General features: G+C 43.1%; 2 protein-coding genes and 1 long non-coding RNA gene across 6 annotated transcripts in view; 1 reads left to right on the plus strand and 2 right to left on the minus strand.

Annotated features, from left to right (window-relative positions):
* The window catches only part of HIPK1 (homeodomain interacting protein kinase 1), a 48,690-nt gene extending 48,319 nt beyond the window's left edge, over nucleotides 1-371 (minus strand). For both annotated transcript variants that reach the window (XR_012075890.1, XM_072967958.1), the window contains exon 1: nucleotides 216-371. The gene's annotated coding sequence lies outside the window, so the exon portion shown is untranslated. The remainder of the gene's footprint in view (nucleotides 1-215) is intronic.
* On the plus strand, nucleotides 111-7,706 carry LOC140698248 (uncharacterized). Of its 2 annotated transcripts, none has more exons than XR_012075894.1 (4): nucleotides 111-239; nucleotides 989-1,184; nucleotides 1,331-1,394; nucleotides 5,658-7,360. It is a non-coding gene; the product is annotated as an uncharacterized lncRNA (long non-coding RNA). The 2 variants fall into 2 exon arrangements; XR_012075893.1 differs by lacking the exons at nucleotides 111-239; nucleotides 989-1,184 and adding exons at nucleotides 463-669; nucleotides 7,564-7,706 and having other exon boundaries at nucleotides 5,658-5,784.
* Nucleotides 7,707-12,823: 5,117 nt separating this feature from the next.
* On the minus strand, nucleotides 12,824-20,039 carry DCLRE1B (DNA cross-link repair 1B). Of its 2 annotated transcripts, XM_006213713.4 has the most exons (4): nucleotides 19,581-20,038; nucleotides 18,789-18,954; nucleotides 18,269-18,451; nucleotides 12,824-15,940 (listed from the first exon to the last, which is right to left on the minus strand). In XM_006213713.4, exons 1-4 carry the CDS (start codon nucleotides 19,767-19,769, stop codon nucleotides 14,859-14,861), a joined length of 1,620 nt encoding a protein of 539 aa, XP_006213775.1. In that variant the 5' UTR covers nucleotides 19,770-20,038; the 3' UTR covers nucleotides 12,824-14,858. The 2 variants fall into 2 exon arrangements, with proteins under 2 accessions (XP_006213775.1, XP_015102949.1); XM_015247463.3 differs by lacking the exon at nucleotides 18,269-18,451 and having other exon boundaries at nucleotides 19,581-20,039.
* Between the last annotated feature and the right edge of the window lie 3 nt (nucleotides 20,040-20,042).

Here is a 20,042-nt window from a genome sequence, read left to right on the forward strand (position 1 = left end):
GCTCCGCCGCCCGGCCTCTCGCCGCCGCCGCCGCCGCCTCAGCCCCGCGCGCTCCCGCCTCGGCCTCCCGCTGCCGTCCGGGGCCACCACCCGGCCCCTTGCTCCGCAGCCGCCGTTGTCGCCAGACCCGACGAGCTGAGCGCCGAGCAGCCGCCCCTATCCGGCCGGCCCCGCCTCGCGGGAACTAGTCCCCCGCCCCGCGCCATGACACCTACTGAGGCGGAAGTGCCGGAGCGCCGGTGGGTTAGGACGACCGCATAGTACTGATGGGACTGGGAGTGGGTGGGCCTCCGTGGGGAGCCAGCGTGGATCGAGGGCGGGGGTCGGATTCCCCGCCCCCTCCGCACGGTCGACTCCGCGGTGATTTAAAGGTGCTTGGTGGCAGTGTAGGGTCCAGTTTTAAAATGTCATCCCCGCCAGTGTGACATCACCAGCGGCTAGTGTGACACCCCCAGAGATTGGGCAGCGCGCGGGGAGGCACTGCCTACCCGGGAAGCCCCCTGCTGGTGAAAAATCACCTAGGTTTAGGCTTTAATGTTTCGTTGCCTTCCGGAGACGTTCTAGCTGAGTGACAGACGTGTTTGGGACCCTTAAGCCTCCAAGCACATTAGAAGACCCCTTAGGGTACTCTCCCACTGCCGCCTTGGGACCCTGGGTTTGCATTAGGAGGTGAGAAAGAGTAGCAGTGCTCTGAACCCAACCCCTCAAAACCAGCAGTGAGCTTATACTACCATAATTTTCTTGCGTCTACCAAGAGATAGTAAAGCCAGGTATTCAGGAAATGGAATGCGCTGGGCACACAACATTCTGAAAAACAGTAAGACACTGCTTGAAAACTAGGTTATCCTAATAAGAAAGACAGTTGCAATCTCCCAGGGCCAGGAGATTCTGGAAGACTTCAGACATGCCACTCACTGAGTAAAAGGCTCTGATTCCTCAAGTGGGAAAGTTTTATAAGCAGTATATTAATTTTTTTCCCATCCTGCAGGTGCTGGAAGCAGCAAGGATCTGAACCCTAGAAAGTGGCTGTGCAGCACCATGGATATCTGCACATGCTTTTTAAGGAGAGGGAACATGTGTTTAAGACAAGATTCTGCTATCAAGTTATATTTCTCAGATCTCATTCATGTATCTATGACCTCTTGGGATCAAAGAGATCATTTTTGTGAAGATACGCTAAAATGGTCATACCACTTTTGGGTTTCTCCCTTTGTTTAGCACTGGGAATGATTCTATTTCATTGGGAACAGGGAAGTTTATTTCCCTAGAGGACCTGGGTTAGCAAAAGTGTTCAATCCCACAGGGCTGTTTTGTTTGCTTATTTTCACAGGAACTTAGAGAACATAAAGTCCTACACTGGGCTGACCTGGGAAACATCACAACATGGAGAGCGGGTGAGCATGCATGCCTGTGGAGCAAGGGAAAAGCCAGAATTAGTACTCTGGGGTGGAACATACCCTGCTGGAAAAGCAGGCTTCAAAGATGCTAATTGCTTACCATACCTTGGTTCTACCCAACTCTTGTGACAGGCTTCTAAGCTCCTAATCTCCCAAGTTCTGTTCCTTTCTTCTTTTCAAACACATCTCAAAATTCCACTTTAGGGAGCCTTTCCTGATTGACCCCCACTTTATTCTAGATGCTCAGTTCTGCATCATCACTTGACTACTTAATTTACTTCTTGTACCTTATTTATAATTGTTGATCTCTGTCTTCGTTGTTCTTAGGTCACTTCCTCAGAGTGTCTCACTACATAGAGACCTTCTTAAAATCTAGTATTTTCGCCTCTCTTAACATTATTCATTCATCCATCCAACCAATTGTGTGCCTTCTTGATGCCAGGCACTCTGCTAGACACTGGATCAGAAGCAAAATGAATAAAACATGGTCTTTTCCCTCAGAGAGCTTACAGTCTAGTGAGAAAAAAAAATGCATGGAGGGACTGGGGATTAACAAACACATACTACTGTCTATAAAGTAGATAAACAACAAGGACCTACTGTATGGCACAGGGAACTATATTCAATTTCTTGTAATAACATATAATGGAAAAGAATCTGAAAACAAAAAATATGTATATATATAACTGAATGACTTTGCTGTACACCTGAAACTAGCATTGTAAATCAACTATACTTAAGTAAAATTTTTTTTAAAAAATGCATGGAGACATATGTAAGATTTGAATGACAGAATTAGGGAAGATCTTCAGAGAAGGTGATATTTAAACATGGTATGGTCAAAGATGTTTCAAAGTTTAATGTAACTGGAGTTCCTTTGTCTGTTCAACACATATCTATTAAGTATCCTGTATGCCAGGCACTATGTTAGAAATTAAAGATACAAAGGAGAAAAGGCATGGTCTGTGCCCTGATGTGGCTTACGAATCAGCCAAGAAGTGGCAGGATTTGGAATTAGTAAGGTAGGTTGAGTCAGATTTTCAAAGACAATGAAGAGCTATTAGAGGTTTTATCAGACAGGTAATATGAGGGAATCTTCTCTCTAAAGAGAGAACTGGTGGCTGGCTGGAGGGGCAGAAGACAAGAGAAAGAGGGCTTAATTAGAAAGGGGATGGGAAGGGATAAATTGGGACTTCGAGATTTGCAGATACTAACTGCTATATATAAAATAAACAAAAAGTTTCTACTGTATAGCACAGGGAACTACATTCAGTATCTTGTAGTACCCTATAATGAAAAAGAATATGAAAAGGAATATATGTATGTATATGTATGACTTAAACATTATGCTGTATACCAGAAATTGATGCAACATTGCAAACTATCTTCGTTAAAGAAAAAAAAGAAAGAAGGAAAACTATGATGAGGGTTTGATCAAGCAGGGAACATGGAGAGAAGGGGGCAGATACATAAACTGTTTCCTCCCAGACAAAGTCAGGACAGCTAGAGAAGGAGTTGGAGCTGTTGTCACTTGGAAGCACTGAAATTTCGTCTAGGGCGTCTCATCCCTTTAGGGTCTGGAGCCTAAAGTCAGGTGTCATAGGCAGGAAGTCACTTGCCAGGGAGCTGCAGTGCTCAAGGCCACATAGGAGAAGCTGACCAAAAGGCTGTGTCTTGAGATAAACCGAGTCAAAGAGCTAGGCAAACTATCCAAACAAGTAGTGAATCCAAGGGACCAAGAAGAAAAAGAGAATTCAAGTAGAAGCCAACAGTTGTAAAACTGGGAAAACCAGGTGAGAGTGAATATCTGAAGTAAAGGATAGGAGGCCCAGTCTGGGAAAATCCTTTGAACCAACAGGAGTGAATCCTCACTGATTTTTTTTAATCTAGACTCCAAAAAAACTTTTTATTTGGAAATAATTTCAAATGTATACAAAAATGGCAAAAATAATTAAAGGAGCACCCGTATACCCTTTACTCAGATTCACTTATTAACATTTCACCCCTGTTGCTTTAACATTTGCATTCTAAGCCCAATAGATAGATCGATTACACACACATTTTTTTTCTGACCATTTGAAAGTAAATTGCATACATCATGCCTCTTTATCCGTTTCTACTTGAATATCCTCAGAATAAGTACATTCTCTTACGTACACAATACATTCAATTACCAATTCCAAGAAACATAACATTAATAAAATACTTTTATCTACCATCCAGAGTCCAAATTTGTCAATAAATCCAATAATGTCTTTCTCACCATCTTTTCCCCTTCTGGTATAAGATCCAGTTTAGAATTGTATATTGTTATGTCTCTTTAGTCTCCATCAATCTGCAACAGTTTCTTAGCCTTTCTTTGCCTTTGATATTTTTGAAGAATCCAAACTTTTTTTTTAAATAATAGAGCGCTCCTCATTTTAGGCTTGTCATTTATCCTTAGCTCATGTTCATTCACAATTAGATTCAGGTTATCCATTTCTGGCCAGAATACTACATAATGGGCTATAATAATTCCTTAGCACAAGTGTTAAGTCACTGAGATATGAAGGCTATTTGCTACAGCAATTGGCTAACCCTAACTATTGATTGAATAGGCAATGAACAATGTCTGCTGCATTCTCCTACTCAAGCTTTCTTTGCTAAAGACACCTTGAAGGGGTCTTGAAAAGAAAAATCTTGGGATATCTCAGTCTTGCAACCCTGGAGGAAGGGGTAAATAAGCCAACTGTCCATTCAGGGTTGGCAGTTATACCCAAGGCCACAAGTATCCTGTAAGAAATCATAAGTTTTATTGCTTGCTCACATCGTCAGTCTATTTTAGGTGGCCAGAGCAAAGTGCCAGGGATGAGAGGGTTGCTCTGCTCCATGAAGTCATTCTGGGATTCAGGTGCCTTCTGTCTAGATTCTTGCAGCTTCACCATTCCTTGGAGCCTTGGATTTCTCCACTGGATATTTTGCATCTGTCCAGAAAAAAAAAAGGGAAGTGGTGGGAAGGGTATAGCTCAGTGGTAGAGTGCGTGCTTAGTAGGCACAAGGTCGTGGGTTCAGTCCCCAGTACCTCCATTAAAAAATAAATAAACTTTATTACCTTTCCCTGCCCCCTGAACAAGATTAAACATTAAAAAGGGGGTGGGGGGATAAGGATAATTTGTGTAGGAAGTTTTTATAGACCAGAGCTGGAGGTAGCAAACACATACATCTCTTCTGCACATGTTACATTGGTGGGAACTCGAGAGTGTGGATGCTGCTAACTGCAGAGAGGTTAGGAGATGATGCAATCTAGCTGTGTGCCCAAGAGGAAAAGAAATATGATTTAGTGAAAAATTAAGCCATCCTCTGCCATATTTAGCCATAAACCATTCCCTATATTACTTCTTCCCTATAAATAGAATCCCAGTTTTGTTCAGAGAGAAGGAAGATTCTTTGATTTCAAGGAAGGTAAATTTCTCCCCCCAAATCACAATTGATCTAAAGCAATCCTGGTAATTCCATTTCTCTTGGCCAATGATTAGTCTAGGAGTGGGTATAGGACTCAATTCTGGTTGATGAAATTTGACAGGAAGTCTGCTGGGAGGCTCCTGGAAAATTTTTTCTTTTTGTTAAAAAACAAAAAGCAAAACAGTACTTTGAGAGAAGAAACTCTTTTGCTCCTTCCTCTGTCTTTTTACTAAGACAAAGGAATGAAGATACAAGGCCGGGAGCTACCATATCCACCTGGAGCTACCATCCACTGATGCTCCAGTAGGGCATCAGTGAGGGTATTTTGTTTTTTTGGTTTTGGGTTTTTTTTTAAATAACTACTTTGGGTACATTTTTCATGCAAAATGTGAACAGAAGAAAATATGCCATTATATTATCATACATAAGGGACATGTGCTCTTAAGTATGCCAAGTACACTTTGGGCAAGAAGAGGTTATTGGTCTGCATTAGGCTGCTAAAGCGCCCTGTGGTTAGAAAGTAAAATCAGGGCAGGGCAGAGCAGAGCCTGGTGTTCCAAGCTGAGAAGTGAAGCGCCCAGCTGATAATCCGCCCAGGACAGTCAGGTGAGTAATGCTCTCCATTTCACCGCAAAGGTCCCCTCTCTGTACTGTGAGAAGGCTGTGTCTGCTCACTGCCCCCACACTTCCCTCCCTCCCCAACACCTCCCCATTAGAGCCGGCTTGGTTGCTGGGCTGAATGACGTGATTGCAGGTAGGAATCTGACCTGCTTGCTCTCAAGTCTAAATCTTGCTAATCTTGTTTTCTTTTTGCACCAGAATAGGATATTTGGGGGACTGGATCCCCAAAAAATGATAGCTTTGGTGGAATGAGAGTTTGGGTGAAGGCCATGCCTGTGGAAGCAAAGAGAAAGACTCAAATACAACTTAATAAAAGAATTGGAAGGTGAAACAAGAGAAAGTTTTTTTTTGCACAGCACTGTGAATGCCTAAATGCCACCTGAATTGTACACTTTAAAATGGTTAATTATGTTATGTGAATTTCACCTCAATTAAAAAAAAAAAGGAGGAGGAGGATAGGAAGTTTGTAGGATTTAGAGATAACGGGTAGGAGACTTAACCCCTAATTTTCCTAGTTTTCAAGGGTCAACCCAGAGACTATTCTGGGGGAAGAGTAAATACCTTAACTGCTTACAAAGCCCATATTTACTCATCCTCAAGCCCTCCTCCCCCAGAATATTTCTGTTTCTTCCCTTATCTACAAGTAACCTTCTAATCTCTCACTTTCTTCATATACTAACTATTCTGCAAAAGCAAGGGTTAATGCTTTCTTCTCCCTTTCCTTGAATCATCATCATTTCTCATTATCATGCTTCCACCATCCTGTAGCTTTTCACCTTTTACTACCACACAAGCGTTTAGCACCTGTATTCCATGTATCCCTCCCTATCATCCATTCTATGCAAAAGCCAATCCAAAACAAATTCTTTGGGAAGGCACAGAGATCCACAAGGGAGAGGGCAATGAATCAGGACAGGAACTCAGAATTGAATAACTGAATATTATTTGTGCTAAGTCATTTTGCACAAATCCTACAAACTCAGAAATCAAAAAGGCCCTAAGGAAGTATCCTTTGCCTAACACAATTGCTTATACGTGGTTGGCACAAATAACTATGTGCTAAGTAAATTACGGAGGGTTTACTCAAAGCATCAGAATTCAGTTAACTATAGAATAGCGTTTAAGAAGCCTCGAAACAACAGTCTTCATCTTTGGCTGTGAATTTAACTGAATTTTTTATCATTACTTTTGGAAACTCGCTATTATAAAATCTGTAAACTGTCACTAAGTGGTTAGCAAGTGGTTCTCTCCACTGAGGGTGGGGTTGGAGTAGGTGCCCTATTAAAACCCTAGAGGGTAAATTTTCTGATGTGAAATAGAGCTACTGCCTGACCAACCTCCGTGCTCCCGGGATGTCCAGTAGAGGAGAGAAGTGTGGGCTTTGGAGCCTGAAGTCGGTTGGAATCTCGACTCTTCTCATTAGTAGGGCGTGACAGTGGGTGTGCTCATGAGCCCCACTTTCCTCATCCTTAAAATGGAGATGAAAGACTTTTTCTTTACCTCCCTCATTCTGTCTATAAGAAAAGTTCTTCAATGTTACTTCCAAAAAATATCCTGAATCCACTACTGTTCATCTCCACTGGTACTGTCCATGAAATCAGAAAGTCTATGAGAAGTGAAATACAGAAGATTTTATAATATGAGAAAATATAGAATAATAAATAGAGATTTTTCAGTTCTATCTTGATTAAAAGTGCAGGCTTTAATTATATAGGTATTGACTAGGAGCCTCGCAGAACAACGATGCAGTCTCATGAACCAAAAATTACCTTAGTCATTCAGATGCTCTTCTATAAGGATGTAAATGTCACAACTTGGTGAATTAAACTAAAAAGGCTCAATTCAGACTGAATTTGACTATGATCTGTTCTCTGTTACATCCTACCAGTCTCTCCTCAAAGATGCAGATATTCAAAAGGCAGGACTGTTATTTTCTATAAAAGTTTATGGTTAAAACTTCATACTAATTTAAATAATTAAAAAATAAGTATTCTCTAATAAATTAATTTTTTTTACTAAAGAGTCCTAGTCTCTTAGGTAATGTGGCCTCTAACCCCAAAGCCTGTGTTGACTCCACATGTGAAACATGTTTTTTTTTTCCTAGAGAAACAACCAGGACCTGCTCTATAGCACAGGAAACAATACTCAATTTCTCATAATAAGAAAATTCATTAAGCTGTACATGTTAGATTTGTGCACGTTTCATGTCTGTGTTATGCTTCAATAAAAAGTTTAAAAATTAAAAAAGCCCTTTTTTTCCTCTTAAGCACATAGTTATAAAACATTTCTATTATAGGAAATAGTATTAATTCATAAAACATTCCCATAATTCTTGTATTGTAAAATAACCTCACTCGTTTTTTCTTCTTCTTTTCTTCATCCCCTCCACATATGTGTATCTATATGGTATCTTTGGGTGTATATATGGTCATCAATACACGTTTACTTTATGAAAGCTTTGGTGAAGGAAAAGGTATGTTTCCTGCAGCTGCTTGTGCTAAAGAGGTAACGCTAATGGATTCACATCCAAATGCAATGTAAAGCCTCTTTCTCCAAAAACCCCAGTCCAGCTCACCAGTGTCTCTCACTGCTGCAAGAGCTTCCTCACTGGCATTCCTCCTTTCATTCTAGCCCCATTCTCCATCTGTTGCTTTTAAAAATATGTGTCAGATCATATCACTGCCCTACACTGAAGCACTCCAGTACGTTCCCGTTACACTTAGACAAAAACCCAAAGTTCTTGCTTTGACCTGGAGGTCACATCTGCTCTGACTCCTGCCTCCCTCTCTGAGTTCATCTCCCTTCTCCTCTGCTGACACACGCTGTTCTTGATGATCCTTGGGTACAGAGCTCATTCCCATCACGTGGTCTTGGCGCTGATCCCATCCCCAGGTCTTCACCTGGCCAGGTCCTTTTTGTCTCTTAGGTCTCAAGTGTCAGTCCCACAGAGGCACTTCCCTGACCCGCATCTGAACTGCTTCCCACTCCCATTAGCCAGTTTTATTTTCTTCTTAACACAGATCACTCTCTGATACTTATTTACATATATCGCCTGTCTCTCTCCTTTAGAATGTAAGTTCCACGAGGGCTGGACATTTTCTGTCTTATTCTACTTTATATCCCCAATGTCTAGTGGGCATTCAATAAATATTTGTTGAATGAAGGAAGGTATGGGCACTAAAAAGGATAGTTGCAAGTTATAGAAATCATATTTATAAAGTAGCTGCCAAACTCAACAGTCAATGGTTGCCAGCTCCTTGAGGGCTACAAATTCTGCTTTATTCCCTGTTTGAGAGAAATATTACTTATTGAGGAAGGATTGCCTAAAGAATGTGCAGTCCATCCATTCCTCCAGATACATTCATTTAGTCATTCAACCAGTATTTATCATTAAGAACCTGCTGAATGTTCTAGACAGTAGGGACGAAATAAGAGACCCTAGAAAAGTCCTGGAGTTTGCCTTCTAATACAGTGAGGCACACACTAACCTCAATAAGCACGTGACATAGTATGGCAAGTGCTCAATGGAGAAAAAGAAAAAGGAAGGAAAAGAGGGAGGGGCAGGAGGGGTGGCTGTAATTTTAAATAAGATGATGAAGAACAGCCTCACTGAGCAAAACCTTGAAGGCGGTGAAGGAACCACGTGGGTATCTTGGTTGGAAAAGATTGTAGGGAGATGGGAGGAAATGAGGTGAGCACTTACCAGGCACATTGGAGTAACTGCAGGAGGTCAGAGTGCCTGGAGTGCAGTAAGTGAAGGGTGGGAGGGGAGTAGGAGATGAGGGGACAGATCATGGGGGCCACAGAAACCACTGTGAGAACTTTGGTTTTTATTCTGAGTGAGCTGGAAAACCACTGGAGGCTTTGAGCAGAGCAGCGACATGATATGATTTATATCCTGCCTGCTGTGGGGACTGTACTTGTGTACTTGGAGGGCAGGGGGACAATGCTAGAAGCTGGGAGAACATCACAGAGGCTATTGAATAATGCAGACAAGACACAGAAGTTGCTTGGACAAGGGTGGTAACACTGAAGATGGCAAAAGGAAATAAGATTCAGGACATGTTTCAAGGTACAATCAATAGAATTTACTGACAGATGGTTACAAGGGTGGGAGGGGAAAGCAAAGAGACAGGGAGAATAGGAAATCAAGCCTACTAAAGGAACATAATAGGATTGCTCAGCAGTATGGAAGGCCATTCTGATCTACGAAATCCTGAATTTAAAATGAAACCAGTGGAGGGTATAGCTCAGTGGTAGAGTGCATGCTTAGTATGCATAAGGTCCTGGGTTCAATCCTCAGTACTTCCACTAAAATAAATGAATAAGTAAATAAACAAACCTAATTATCTCCTCCCTCCAAAAAATTAAAAAGAATTCATCTAATCTGATTTTAGAAATAAATAAAATAAAATGAAATGAAACCAGTCAGCCTTGTTAAGTAGTTTTTTCAACAACATCTAGCTGCTCCAGTGCAGGCAAAGAGTGAATAGATAGTATATTTATACAGAATTGGAGTTTTTCAAGGCAAATTTGTGTAAGAGAGATCAAAGGAGTGAAATTCTATTGATGGATCATGGGGTGCAGTCCAGTCAACTTGGGAAGTGATGCTCAGAGAGGGCTATAAACAGTTAAACATTGGCAATGAAAGTACTGTAGCAAATAAGCTGAGATTTCAAATGTACAATTTTTGGTAACGACAGGGTGATGAGGTAGAGGGAGATAAGGTCTTTGGAGATGAGTGGATCAAAGAAATTGAGAGGCCAGTGTGTTGAAATCATCCAGAAAGAAGACAGAGATCGGAAGGAGGCATTGAACACGTCGAGATGTGGGGAGAGTGGCGCTTCCTTCCTGCCCTTTCCCACATACCCTGCCCTGTGCATTTCTTCCCTCTGACTGTTCCTGAGTTACACCCTTTTATAATAAGCTGACAATCCAGTAAGTAGAATGTTTCTCTGCGTTCTGTGAGCTGCTCTGGCAAACTAATTGAAACCAAGAAGGAGGTCATTGGAATCTCCCATCTGTAATGGTCAGGCAGATGCACAGATGCTAACCTGGACTTGTGACTGGCGTCTGAAGTGGTACAGGGCAGTCTTGTAAGACTGAAACCTTAATCTGTGTGATCTGATGCAACCTCTGAGTAGACAGTGTCAGAATTGAGTTGAGTTATAGGACACCCAGCTGGTGTTGGACCACTGTTGGTTGGCAGGGGAATCCCTGGTCCTAATTTAGGAATTGGGTGCTCCAGCCTTTTAGCGGGTTTCCTCCAAACTTTATGTCCCTGACTCCCTAAGGACCAGGAGTCTGGTCTCACCCTGATGCTTTGTTTCCACAGAGCCTTATTAGTAGGGTGAGTGAGTTCGACCCAGTTTTCTTGGTTCCTTAAAAGCATACCTTTCACTGAGCACAATAAGGGTGAGGTTGTAGCACTGGGAACAAAATTCATCCTCCACTCCCCAAAGTTACTGTAAATTGATGGAAGGAGTCAGGACTGGTTAGCAGGCTATAATACAGTTATGGGGTTTTTTGTTGTTATTGTTTGCTTGTTTGTTTTTAGTTTCGACATTTTATTTAACCCAATGTGTCCAAGATATTTAAGCCTGTGTGCCCAAATTATATTTTTAAAATTATTTATTTTACAATCCTTTTTTTTCCCAGCTTCATTGAGATATAGTCGACATATAACATTGTGTAAGTTTAAGCTGTACAACATGATCATTTGATATATGTATATATTATGAAATGATTACCACAATAAGGCTAATTAACATATTACAATAGTGTTTTAAATATGTGTATATTGCAAGGGAAAGACTAACCCAAGGCTAGTCAGAAGTTTTGTATGATTGAAAGATGATTCAGTAAGCTATCTGTTTAGGAAAAGAACCGAGTCCAAGATTTTGGGAACTTTCTGTGATCCAGTGGGTCAAGGACGTGTTCAAAGAAGAGAGTGACTCAGGAATGAGAAAGTCAAGGTGGAAGGGTATATCTAAATAAAAGCATTGTGGTCAAAATAAAGACAAGCTTTACTATTCTGAGGATGAGAATCTCCCACAAGCAGTTGTAGATACAGATAATCCTAAGGGCAAGCAGAATCATCCCCTACTGATGTAGGTGGGATGTCCTGAGGAAGAGACAGAGGAGGGGTTGGGAGGCGGGAAGCACCACAAATCCAAGACAAAAATTGCTTGTGGTGATGGTTAGGGATGGTGAGAAGTGGGAAGCAGGTAACAGACTGACAGCTACTCACTAGTGATAGCATCAAAGATATGTGCACATGGACCCCCAGATGGAATTTCTCCTGCTTAAGAACCACTCCAAGAATGCAGAGAACACTGTCTCCCTGGGAGTGGACTTGAGATAGAGTATCCAGATCTAAATCCCTCTTCTTGAACAAACAGACTCACTTATCTTCTATTTCCTACCACAAAGGGCAGTCTGGGTCAGGAGTATGAGATGGTCCCCCAAGGCCAGCCAGGCTGATCTCCTTCTCTAAAGGGACTCAAATCGGCGCTGTCAGTCTCCTTGTGGAAAAGTACAAGTTTTCCGGCAGATCATGAAACAAATAACTAATTGATCTCTAGGGAACTTCCTTTCTCCCAGTAACTTCAAGCGTAATTGCAAGATCTTCATAGATTTATGGGGTCATCCTTAGATTCTAAAAATAAATTAAATTGGTTTCTTAATAATATATGCAAGGCAGCAATTTTATGAGTTTTGAGAAATCAAATCAGACAACAGCCAATCTCTATTATAAGAAGCCAGACAAATTTAGTTCAGAATAGCATGGAGTCTTCCCATTTTTAACACCCAGACGTGCCAGCAACAACTAAATTCCTCAAAGCCCTTTGCCTCTACTGCCCTATCTGAATTCACATAGCTCCCGCTTCAAGGAATACGTGTGACACAGCACGTGCTGAGACTGGACAGGTTCCCTTGTGCTGGAAGATAACAGCCATCTGGGGCCCTTGTCCTAAAGAGCAACCTTATCTCTCCCAGCCACCTTAGGGCAGTGCAGAAGTGAGACAGCTAGGGGCTCCAGACGAAGTCAGGCTAAGCCTCACCCACACAGCTTAGTAAATATTTATTAACGTGGCACACAGGATGGTTTTCCATGTATTCACAGGTACCATTCTAATAGCATCATTTAAACTTAATGACTCTTCAGGTATTTTAATGCTATCCTCTTCTGCAGAAAGGATGGCAAGGAAATCTTTCTGGAGGGCAACTGGGCACAATCTGCATCGGGAACTTAAAACAGTCGTCCTACTTCCAGTAGTTTACTCCAAGAAAATAAACAAAAATACCATGATACAATACCATTTATTGTAATATGTATAATGGTGAGAAAAAGGGCATACAAAATGCTGACTAAAATGAAAATCATCTAATTAAGGTATACCCATCTGATAGCGAATTATACAACGATTAAAAATGACATTTTGAATATTTAATGACATGAGAAAATGCTTAAGATATTAAGAAAGTAAAATGCAGGATATAAAACTACATACAGTAACCCCAATTTGGAAAAAAATTTATATATTTAGTGTATTTACATCCACAGAAAAAGACTAGAAGAAAACTATGGACTGACATAGAGGAATTATAACTGATATTTTTCTTCTTTACATTTTATGTATTTTCCAGTTTCTCATTTTATATAGAGAATAATTTCTTTTTAAAGAACCAGAGGCTAGGAGAACCAATACTCAAAATGCCCACCATGTAGTAGGCACTGAGCTAGGAATTTTACCCATTAACTAACCTCCCTGGCAATCAGGAGAGGTAGGTGTCTCAGTACGGTTCACAGATGAGAAAGCAAGGCTCTGCTCTTGAATCAGGGTATCTCTATTTGCCCAGGGTTCCCTGGGTTGAAGCCCAGGACAATGCCCATGTTTCCTGCTGCCCCACCTGCCTCACCTGCTCTGGCTCCTAGCGGGCCCACGGCGGGGCTTACAGCGAATGTCACTGACAAAGCAGAGCTGTGTACAGCTTGCCCAAGAGGAAGGCCTTATTTTGCTTTCTAAACTCTTCATATCTTCAGAAGTGGAGGTCGTTTTTTTTTTTTTCTTCCTGGACAAGAAACAGAGGCTTCTTCATTGTAAAGGCTTGAGGCTCCCTTCTGAAACAGTTTTTATCCATGTGCCGGGCTCTGCATGCCTGTGCCCTGTCTCTGAGACTGTGGTATCTGCTGTCCTGCTTATTGGTCTGGCATCTTGTCAGGCTGCGAGCAGAAGGACAGGGCAGCACTGCACACCCCCACCCCTTCCACCAGCTGGCTCCTTGGTCTCTGCCCTGGATACTAAAACAAACAGGCTGTGTCCTCTGGCTCCCTACTCAACCCCGAGGTGGAGGGGAGGATACTGGGGCAGGGGGGAGGGCAGCAAATATCTCAGCTATGTGAACAATCAGGACTGTCTGGCAGCACATTTGATCTTTTGTAACCTTACTGCAGCCAAATGGGGCCTTCCGGCGTCTGGGGGGCCCATCGTACCCTAAGCCTAATGTTCGGCTGGGTTCCAGATACTGCCCTGGCCAGGGGGGGTGCCCAATCCCCCAGCTGGCTCTGTGCCAGGGAGGTCCCCAGGGACACAAACTGCAAACTGTCATGGAGGCAGAGGTGTTCTCCACTGTTCCAAGGATCATCACTTCCTGTTCCCTCTCAGACGCAGAGAAAGGAAGTGACTTCGATGCTGTCACAGCAAGTCAGTGACCTTCAGGATTGGAATGTGCTGCCTGGGTCATCATTTTATCCTCCAGCCCCACAGCTCCTAAACTGAAAAACAGAACTATCTAGGGACTTTTATCTAGAAAGAGATAGAAGGGGCCATTGGGAATGGCTCACAACACACAAAACAGCAAAGGGAATAACCTGGTCCTTTTTGATCAGACTTTTTCTCTTTCTGCAGTCACAGAAGACTACACGTCCAAAAAGTGTGGAGAAATTCTGGAGTAAACAAAGTTAAACAGATTAAGTTACTGCACGACTTCTCAGAAACTTTAAAAGTACCTCTTTCTTTTGTTCTTCAAGTAACACAAACCATTTCAAAATAGAAGAATACAATACACGAGGCAGGCCTCTCAAGTTATATGCTTTTAGAGAAAGGTCATATTCTTGAAGCAGCTTTGCAATGCACAGAGCAATATGCTCAGATATCCTATAAATAGGTTATAATGAAAAGTGGAAAAAAAAGTGCTTCTTAAATATAGTCAATTATGAAACTATAATTTTATAAAATTATAAGGATTCCATAGGTATTAAGAGGCCAATGAACACATTTTGAGAACTCTTTGTTACAGGATGAGCCCATAAGAATCCTGCCAACACAAAAAAGTAAGGCTCCAAATAAGCCATCAGCCACTATCTTCAAAACTGGTGTTGGATCAAACAAGGTGTCATTGCATACTCTCCTGTCGGTACTCAGGCAAGAGTTTATGGTATTTTTCTGCTTGCTGGTCAAAGCCCCTGGAAGAGAACCCTGCCTGGAGAAATTTCACTGGAGTCAGAAGGTATTTTAGTGCCAGGCCCCTGACCTCGGGAGCCAGAAGAGAGGCAGCCTTGCTGCTCTGAGACAGGGAAGAATCCTGGTCCATCCAGGCTCTCTGGTTCCCTGTGGCTGTTGAGTCCTCATTGTCTTCCTTGCCTATCAAGTAGGGCCCTCCACCGATTTCCTCTCCAGTTTCCAGGGAGAGAAATTCCTCATCTTTAGACCTTAAGTGCACTGAAAACCCCGAAGGGGCAGTCAATACAGTCCCCGTCTTCTGGGACTCAGTGGAGGGGACTGCCCCCTCCCATTCTTTGCTGCAGACGTCTGGGAACCACTGTTTCTTGATCTGCAAAGGATGGTGGGAGCGCTGCTTTGCAAGGTCCCCAGAAAGGTTCTCATTCTTGGTCTTTTTTGAGTCCGGGTCAGTTTGAGAGTGGTCTGCATTTTCCTCAAGTGATTCAAACATGACACCCTGGGTTCTCAGTTTCCTTAGCTTCCTTTCTAACAACAACCAGAGACAACTTGGTTTTCTAGAGGAGGAACTCATGTACTGCTGCACAGAGTCTGGAATTAGGGGCACAGAGAGCCTGGGGCTCAGGCTGTCCTGAAAGTAGTCCCTACAGGGTTGTCGACTGACAATGGGCACCACCTGGCAAGGCTTCAGTGCCGTGACAAAGGCACGCAGCTCAGAGTAGGAGGAATGGTCAGAGTAAGGGATGATGTGGATATTGGGGTGGGAGCGGTAGATTTTCCGACTGGTGGGGAGGATAGCAATGGTGGGGTGGGTCTGGTTCCAGCGCAGCATGGCAGAATAGCAGATTTCCATATGGTCCACGGCATGGATGCGGCCAGCCTTCTCCTCCACCGTGAACACATCTGCCAGGCCCAGCAGCTGCACCAACTCCAGGCGCCGGGGACTCAAAACCACCCAAGTCCGAAACTCCAGGGCCAGCTGCTCCAGCAGTGACTCTTTCCCCAGGCTATAGAGTCCTGAATAATGTTAAGGGGTTGAAGGAAAGGAAGAGAAGGAAGAGAATGAAGCTATCGGGGAAACCAAATAAATCAACCAAAATTTAACAAAAACACACAAAATTAATGGTTGTTATGGCCTCCCTGATTGTATAGCAGTAAGGAGGTGGCATTTGAGCTGAGCTATACAGAGGATGGGGTAGAAGGGAGTTTAACATAGAAGATACTCATTCATTCAGCTCAACAAAGAAAAGCATCTATCAAGTGTTAGGCACTGTGAAAACCAACAAAAAGCCTCAGTCCTCAAGGAGTGTCATCTACAGGGGGACCCAGAAACAATGCATGTTCGAGACATGCACACGGTATTAGGAAGGCACAGAAAAGTAAACACCAGTTGATGGAGTTACGGAAAGTTTCCTGAAAATGACAACCTAGCCAAGTCCTAAACGATGGGTCCCAGTTAACCTGGCAAAGGAAGGGGATGGTAGAGAACATTTTAAGAGGGGTCATTTCCGTATTACTAAGGTACAAAGAAACTGGTAAGGCACTAGAGAGGTGAGCTAGGGCCATATACTAGGGGGCCTTGTATGTACTGCTGGGGAGCTTGGGTTTAATTCTGGAAGTGAAAGCGAGCCATTGAAGAGTCTGAAGCAGGAAAATGGCTAGTTCTAATCATAGGATTCAGGTGATCAGAGCAGGGCTTCAGGACAAAAATGTGGCAGCAGTGTTATTCCACGGCCTGGATGAGAAGATGCTGAGAGCAGAAGTGCCAATTAGAAAACCCAAACAGTACTTACCCAGAAAGAAATGGAGAACTGAGTTTGGGTAATGGTTGTGGTGACAGATATAGGAGGTACTATTTAATAGTTGTTCTCAGACCTTTTCTGAAGGTGTATTTCACCAGACTGTGAACTCCTTCAAAGAACCTTTATTTCTTTTATATCCACCTTATTCCCCATCATGGTTCAAAACCTCACTCTTTGGGCACAAACGTAGGTCCTTTACGATGAGTGTGTATGAGAGTGTAAACCCTCATATTTTGTTCATCTTTCTATTCCAACTGCCTGTCAGAATATTAAGCACATAGTAAGGGCTTACTGTATATTTGCAAATTAACCAAGCCCTACTATAGTACCCTCCTACCCAGCTGTGCTTCTCTGGGAAAACGCTGCACTGAAAACTCCAAGAAGAGTGAGGACCGATAATTCTTCATGAGTAGTCAAGCAATCCTGAGAGGGAATATCTCTCCATCAACTTGGTCGTCACTCTGGAAGGCATAGAGTTTTTTTTCAAAGCCTTTGTTTAAAACTGTTTTGAAACTCATTTCAGAGTTGGGGCATATCCTTTGAAAATATTCAGCATGATGGCAAATCTTTTTCCTTTTGTGGACTTACTACAATTTTGGAAACAATCAAAAAAGTCTTTTGGAATTAAATCTATTATAGTTTTAAAAAGAAAAACTGGTTTTCATAAACTATCACAAAAGACAATTCCAAGAGTCTCAAAATGTTTTAGACTGTTGTGGAGTCACTAGAACAAGGAGACAGCTGGTTTTTCAATGTATCTAATTTCAAGCACTACACTCATTTGAATATCTACATTCTGATAAATTTCATTCACTGATATAATAAATATTTATTGAATGCCTCTCTCAGGCATTAATCGAGGCATTTGGGATAATCCACAAGTGAAACAAAGAGACTGTCTATTACGAAACTTACATTCTAGCAGAGGAAGACAGATAAAAACTAAATACAATAAATATGTAAATTATGGACTATATTGTAAGGTGATAAAAATACAATGGTGTCCCTCTCCTACTTGAAATCCTTCAATATGGTTGCACTTAGGGTCAGTTCAAAATGTCTTACAAGCACTTTGGGCCCTCCTACCTTTCCAGCCGCCTCACCCACTGTGCGCCTCTCACACTGGTTGCTGCTTCTTTGTTCTACAAACACGTAAGACTTCTTCCCACCTCCATCCACGCTCTCAAGGAATTTGTGTGTATGTATGTGTGTGTGTGTGTGCATGCGTGTATGTGTGTGGCAGGGGAAGTGGGACAGACAGTCAACAACAAAGCAACAGCATATTAAAACATAAATGGGGTACATAGGAAGTTGACGAGTGCTATGAGAAAACGAACAAGTTGAACTGACATAGGGGATCAGGAGTTGGGAATGTGGGAGTAGGGATGCGGGCAGATTACAATTTTAAATAAGGTGGTCAGGGTAAGTTTCTTGGAGAAAAGGAGATGTGCACAAAGAAAGATGTGAGAACCTCCCCCCCTCCCAAGAACCTAGATTCACCAGCTCCAACTGAGTGAGAGAAAAAGGAAAGGAAACCCCTCACCAATTTTTATGTTATGTAGTGGGTACTTTCGAATGAGCTCAATAATCTGGCGGGTAGCTTCTTGTTGGGAAGGAAGAACCAGGGCTGGATTGCAATTGGTATTGTCTAGGTATAAGGTGTGGATCTGTTTCCCCTGCCTCAGAGCTGGCTCCTTTAGCATGGATGGTGTGTACCGAAAATCACCTGGAAGAAGAATATATGGGGGGCAGAGAGTCAGGCAAAAGTATGGAAGATCAGATTCTCCCAACTCCAAGAACAGATGAGCATTTGCTTACTGGCTTGTGGGAAAACTGGAGTCTGGCAATGAACTAGTGTAGTAGAGCTTCTTTGTGGAAATGTCTTTATCACGCTCCTGTTTTTTCGTTACTCTTTATGAGGTTATACCCTTAAAGGGTGGGAAATCAGTTGAGAAAGGGTCACCGTGCTCATATGGCATGAAGATCTTCAGACTTCTATTATGAGCTAACGCTGCTCAAGAAAAGTAGGCTGGAAAATGGGAAGGACCCCTCCAGAAGCCCACCTGTGTAGAGGATGGTTCCAAAGTATCCTTCAAAGAGAAACATAACGGAGCCAGGGCAGTGATTGGCATCAATAAGGGTTACAGTCATGGTCTCACGTCCAATTTCATCTAGAGGCAGGACATGGCTCTCACCAATCTCCAGGGCTCGGATCCACTGCTTAGACACCTAAGGAAACAGTTGGGTATCCCATAGAACACAGGCTCCTCTCCCTGATACCTTCCTGGATCAGAAGCTGTAATGGGGATTCCCAATCCTTCCTTTCTCCTTCCACTCTCTGCCCCACCCTTTGTATAAGTTAAAATTAAGAGTTCAAAAAACAAGTCTACTCAGCAATTCTCAAACTTTCCTGATCGTAATAACCCTTTTGGAGGGGACATTGGTGAAAAATTTTTTTCCAACCACATTTCCAGGACCTGCACCTGGAATGTCTACTGAATCAGATGGGGGGTGCAGGAGGTGCTAGAGAATCTGTGTTTCACTCAGTACATTAGGTGGATTCTTATTATGAGTCAGGTTTGGGAAACACTGGCCCAGCTTATGTGAAAAGGTAGGAACAGTTTCCCTGTATGAACTGAAAGATCTCCCCAACTTACCGTTGAAACATCCCAAGTAAGCCAGTTGGAAGACACACTCCTATTCTGTGCTAATGATGCATTTCTGGGTTCAAACTCCCGCATTTGTAAAAACCGGTCCTCCTGGCCCCTACTCTATGACTCCAAGGCTGTGACAGATCCGAAGTCCCCACCCAGACGCCGGGACCAACTCTCGACGGCCACTCCAGCCCCTCATACCTGTAGGTGACGATGCAAGAGGTAAGCAGTGATTGGGGAGCAATAGACGGGCCGGGTCCAGGTGCTAGACAGACCCACGGTGTGGTCCGAGTGCATGTGGGACAAGAAGAAAAGCCGGGCGGAGCTAGCCCGGCGCAGGCTCCAAAAGTCCACGGCGATGGGCGTATGAGGGATCAGGACCCCGTTCATGGTGGCAGGGTTGCAGAGTCACCAGTGGGATCTTCATGGGAGAGCCCCTAAGTGAGGCTCCTGCCACAGCGCCCTGGAAAAAGTCATGCTGAGGCAAGAACAGGGCCGGAGACCCTAAGGACAAGCCAGCCCAGCAGAGGAATGAGTGCCTAGACTGGGCAGAAAGAAGGAAGTGGCAGTGGTCGTGGGAGGCGGGAGATTGGATTGCAAATCGCGAAAGGCGCTTGCCCGGGCGCCACTCCCCACAGCGCGCGGGAACCGGGGCCCTAGCCC

The sequence above is a fragment of the Vicugna pacos genome, chromosome 9, assembly GCF_048564905.1.
Source record: "Vicugna pacos chromosome 9, VicPac4, whole genome shotgun sequence".
NCBI lineage: Eukaryota > Metazoa > Chordata > Mammalia > Artiodactyla > Camelidae > Vicugna > Vicugna pacos.

What these genes read in the sequence shown, in the direction of transcription:
- DCLRE1B (XM_006213713.4), bottom strand. Translation starts at nt 19,769, where the DNA reads ATGAACGGGGTCCTGATCCCTCATACGCCCATCGCCGTGGACTTTTGG. An exon ending in TGGAACCATCCTCTACACAG is followed by an intron (nt 18,452 to 18,788) that starts GTGGGCTTCTGG and finishes TTCTTCTTCCAG; the next exon opens with GTGATTTTCGGTACACACCA. An exon ending in ACTACATAACATAAAAATTG is followed by an intron (nt 15,941 to 18,268) that starts GTGAGGGGTTTC and finishes AACATTATTCAG; the next exon opens with GACTCTATAGCCTGGGGAAA.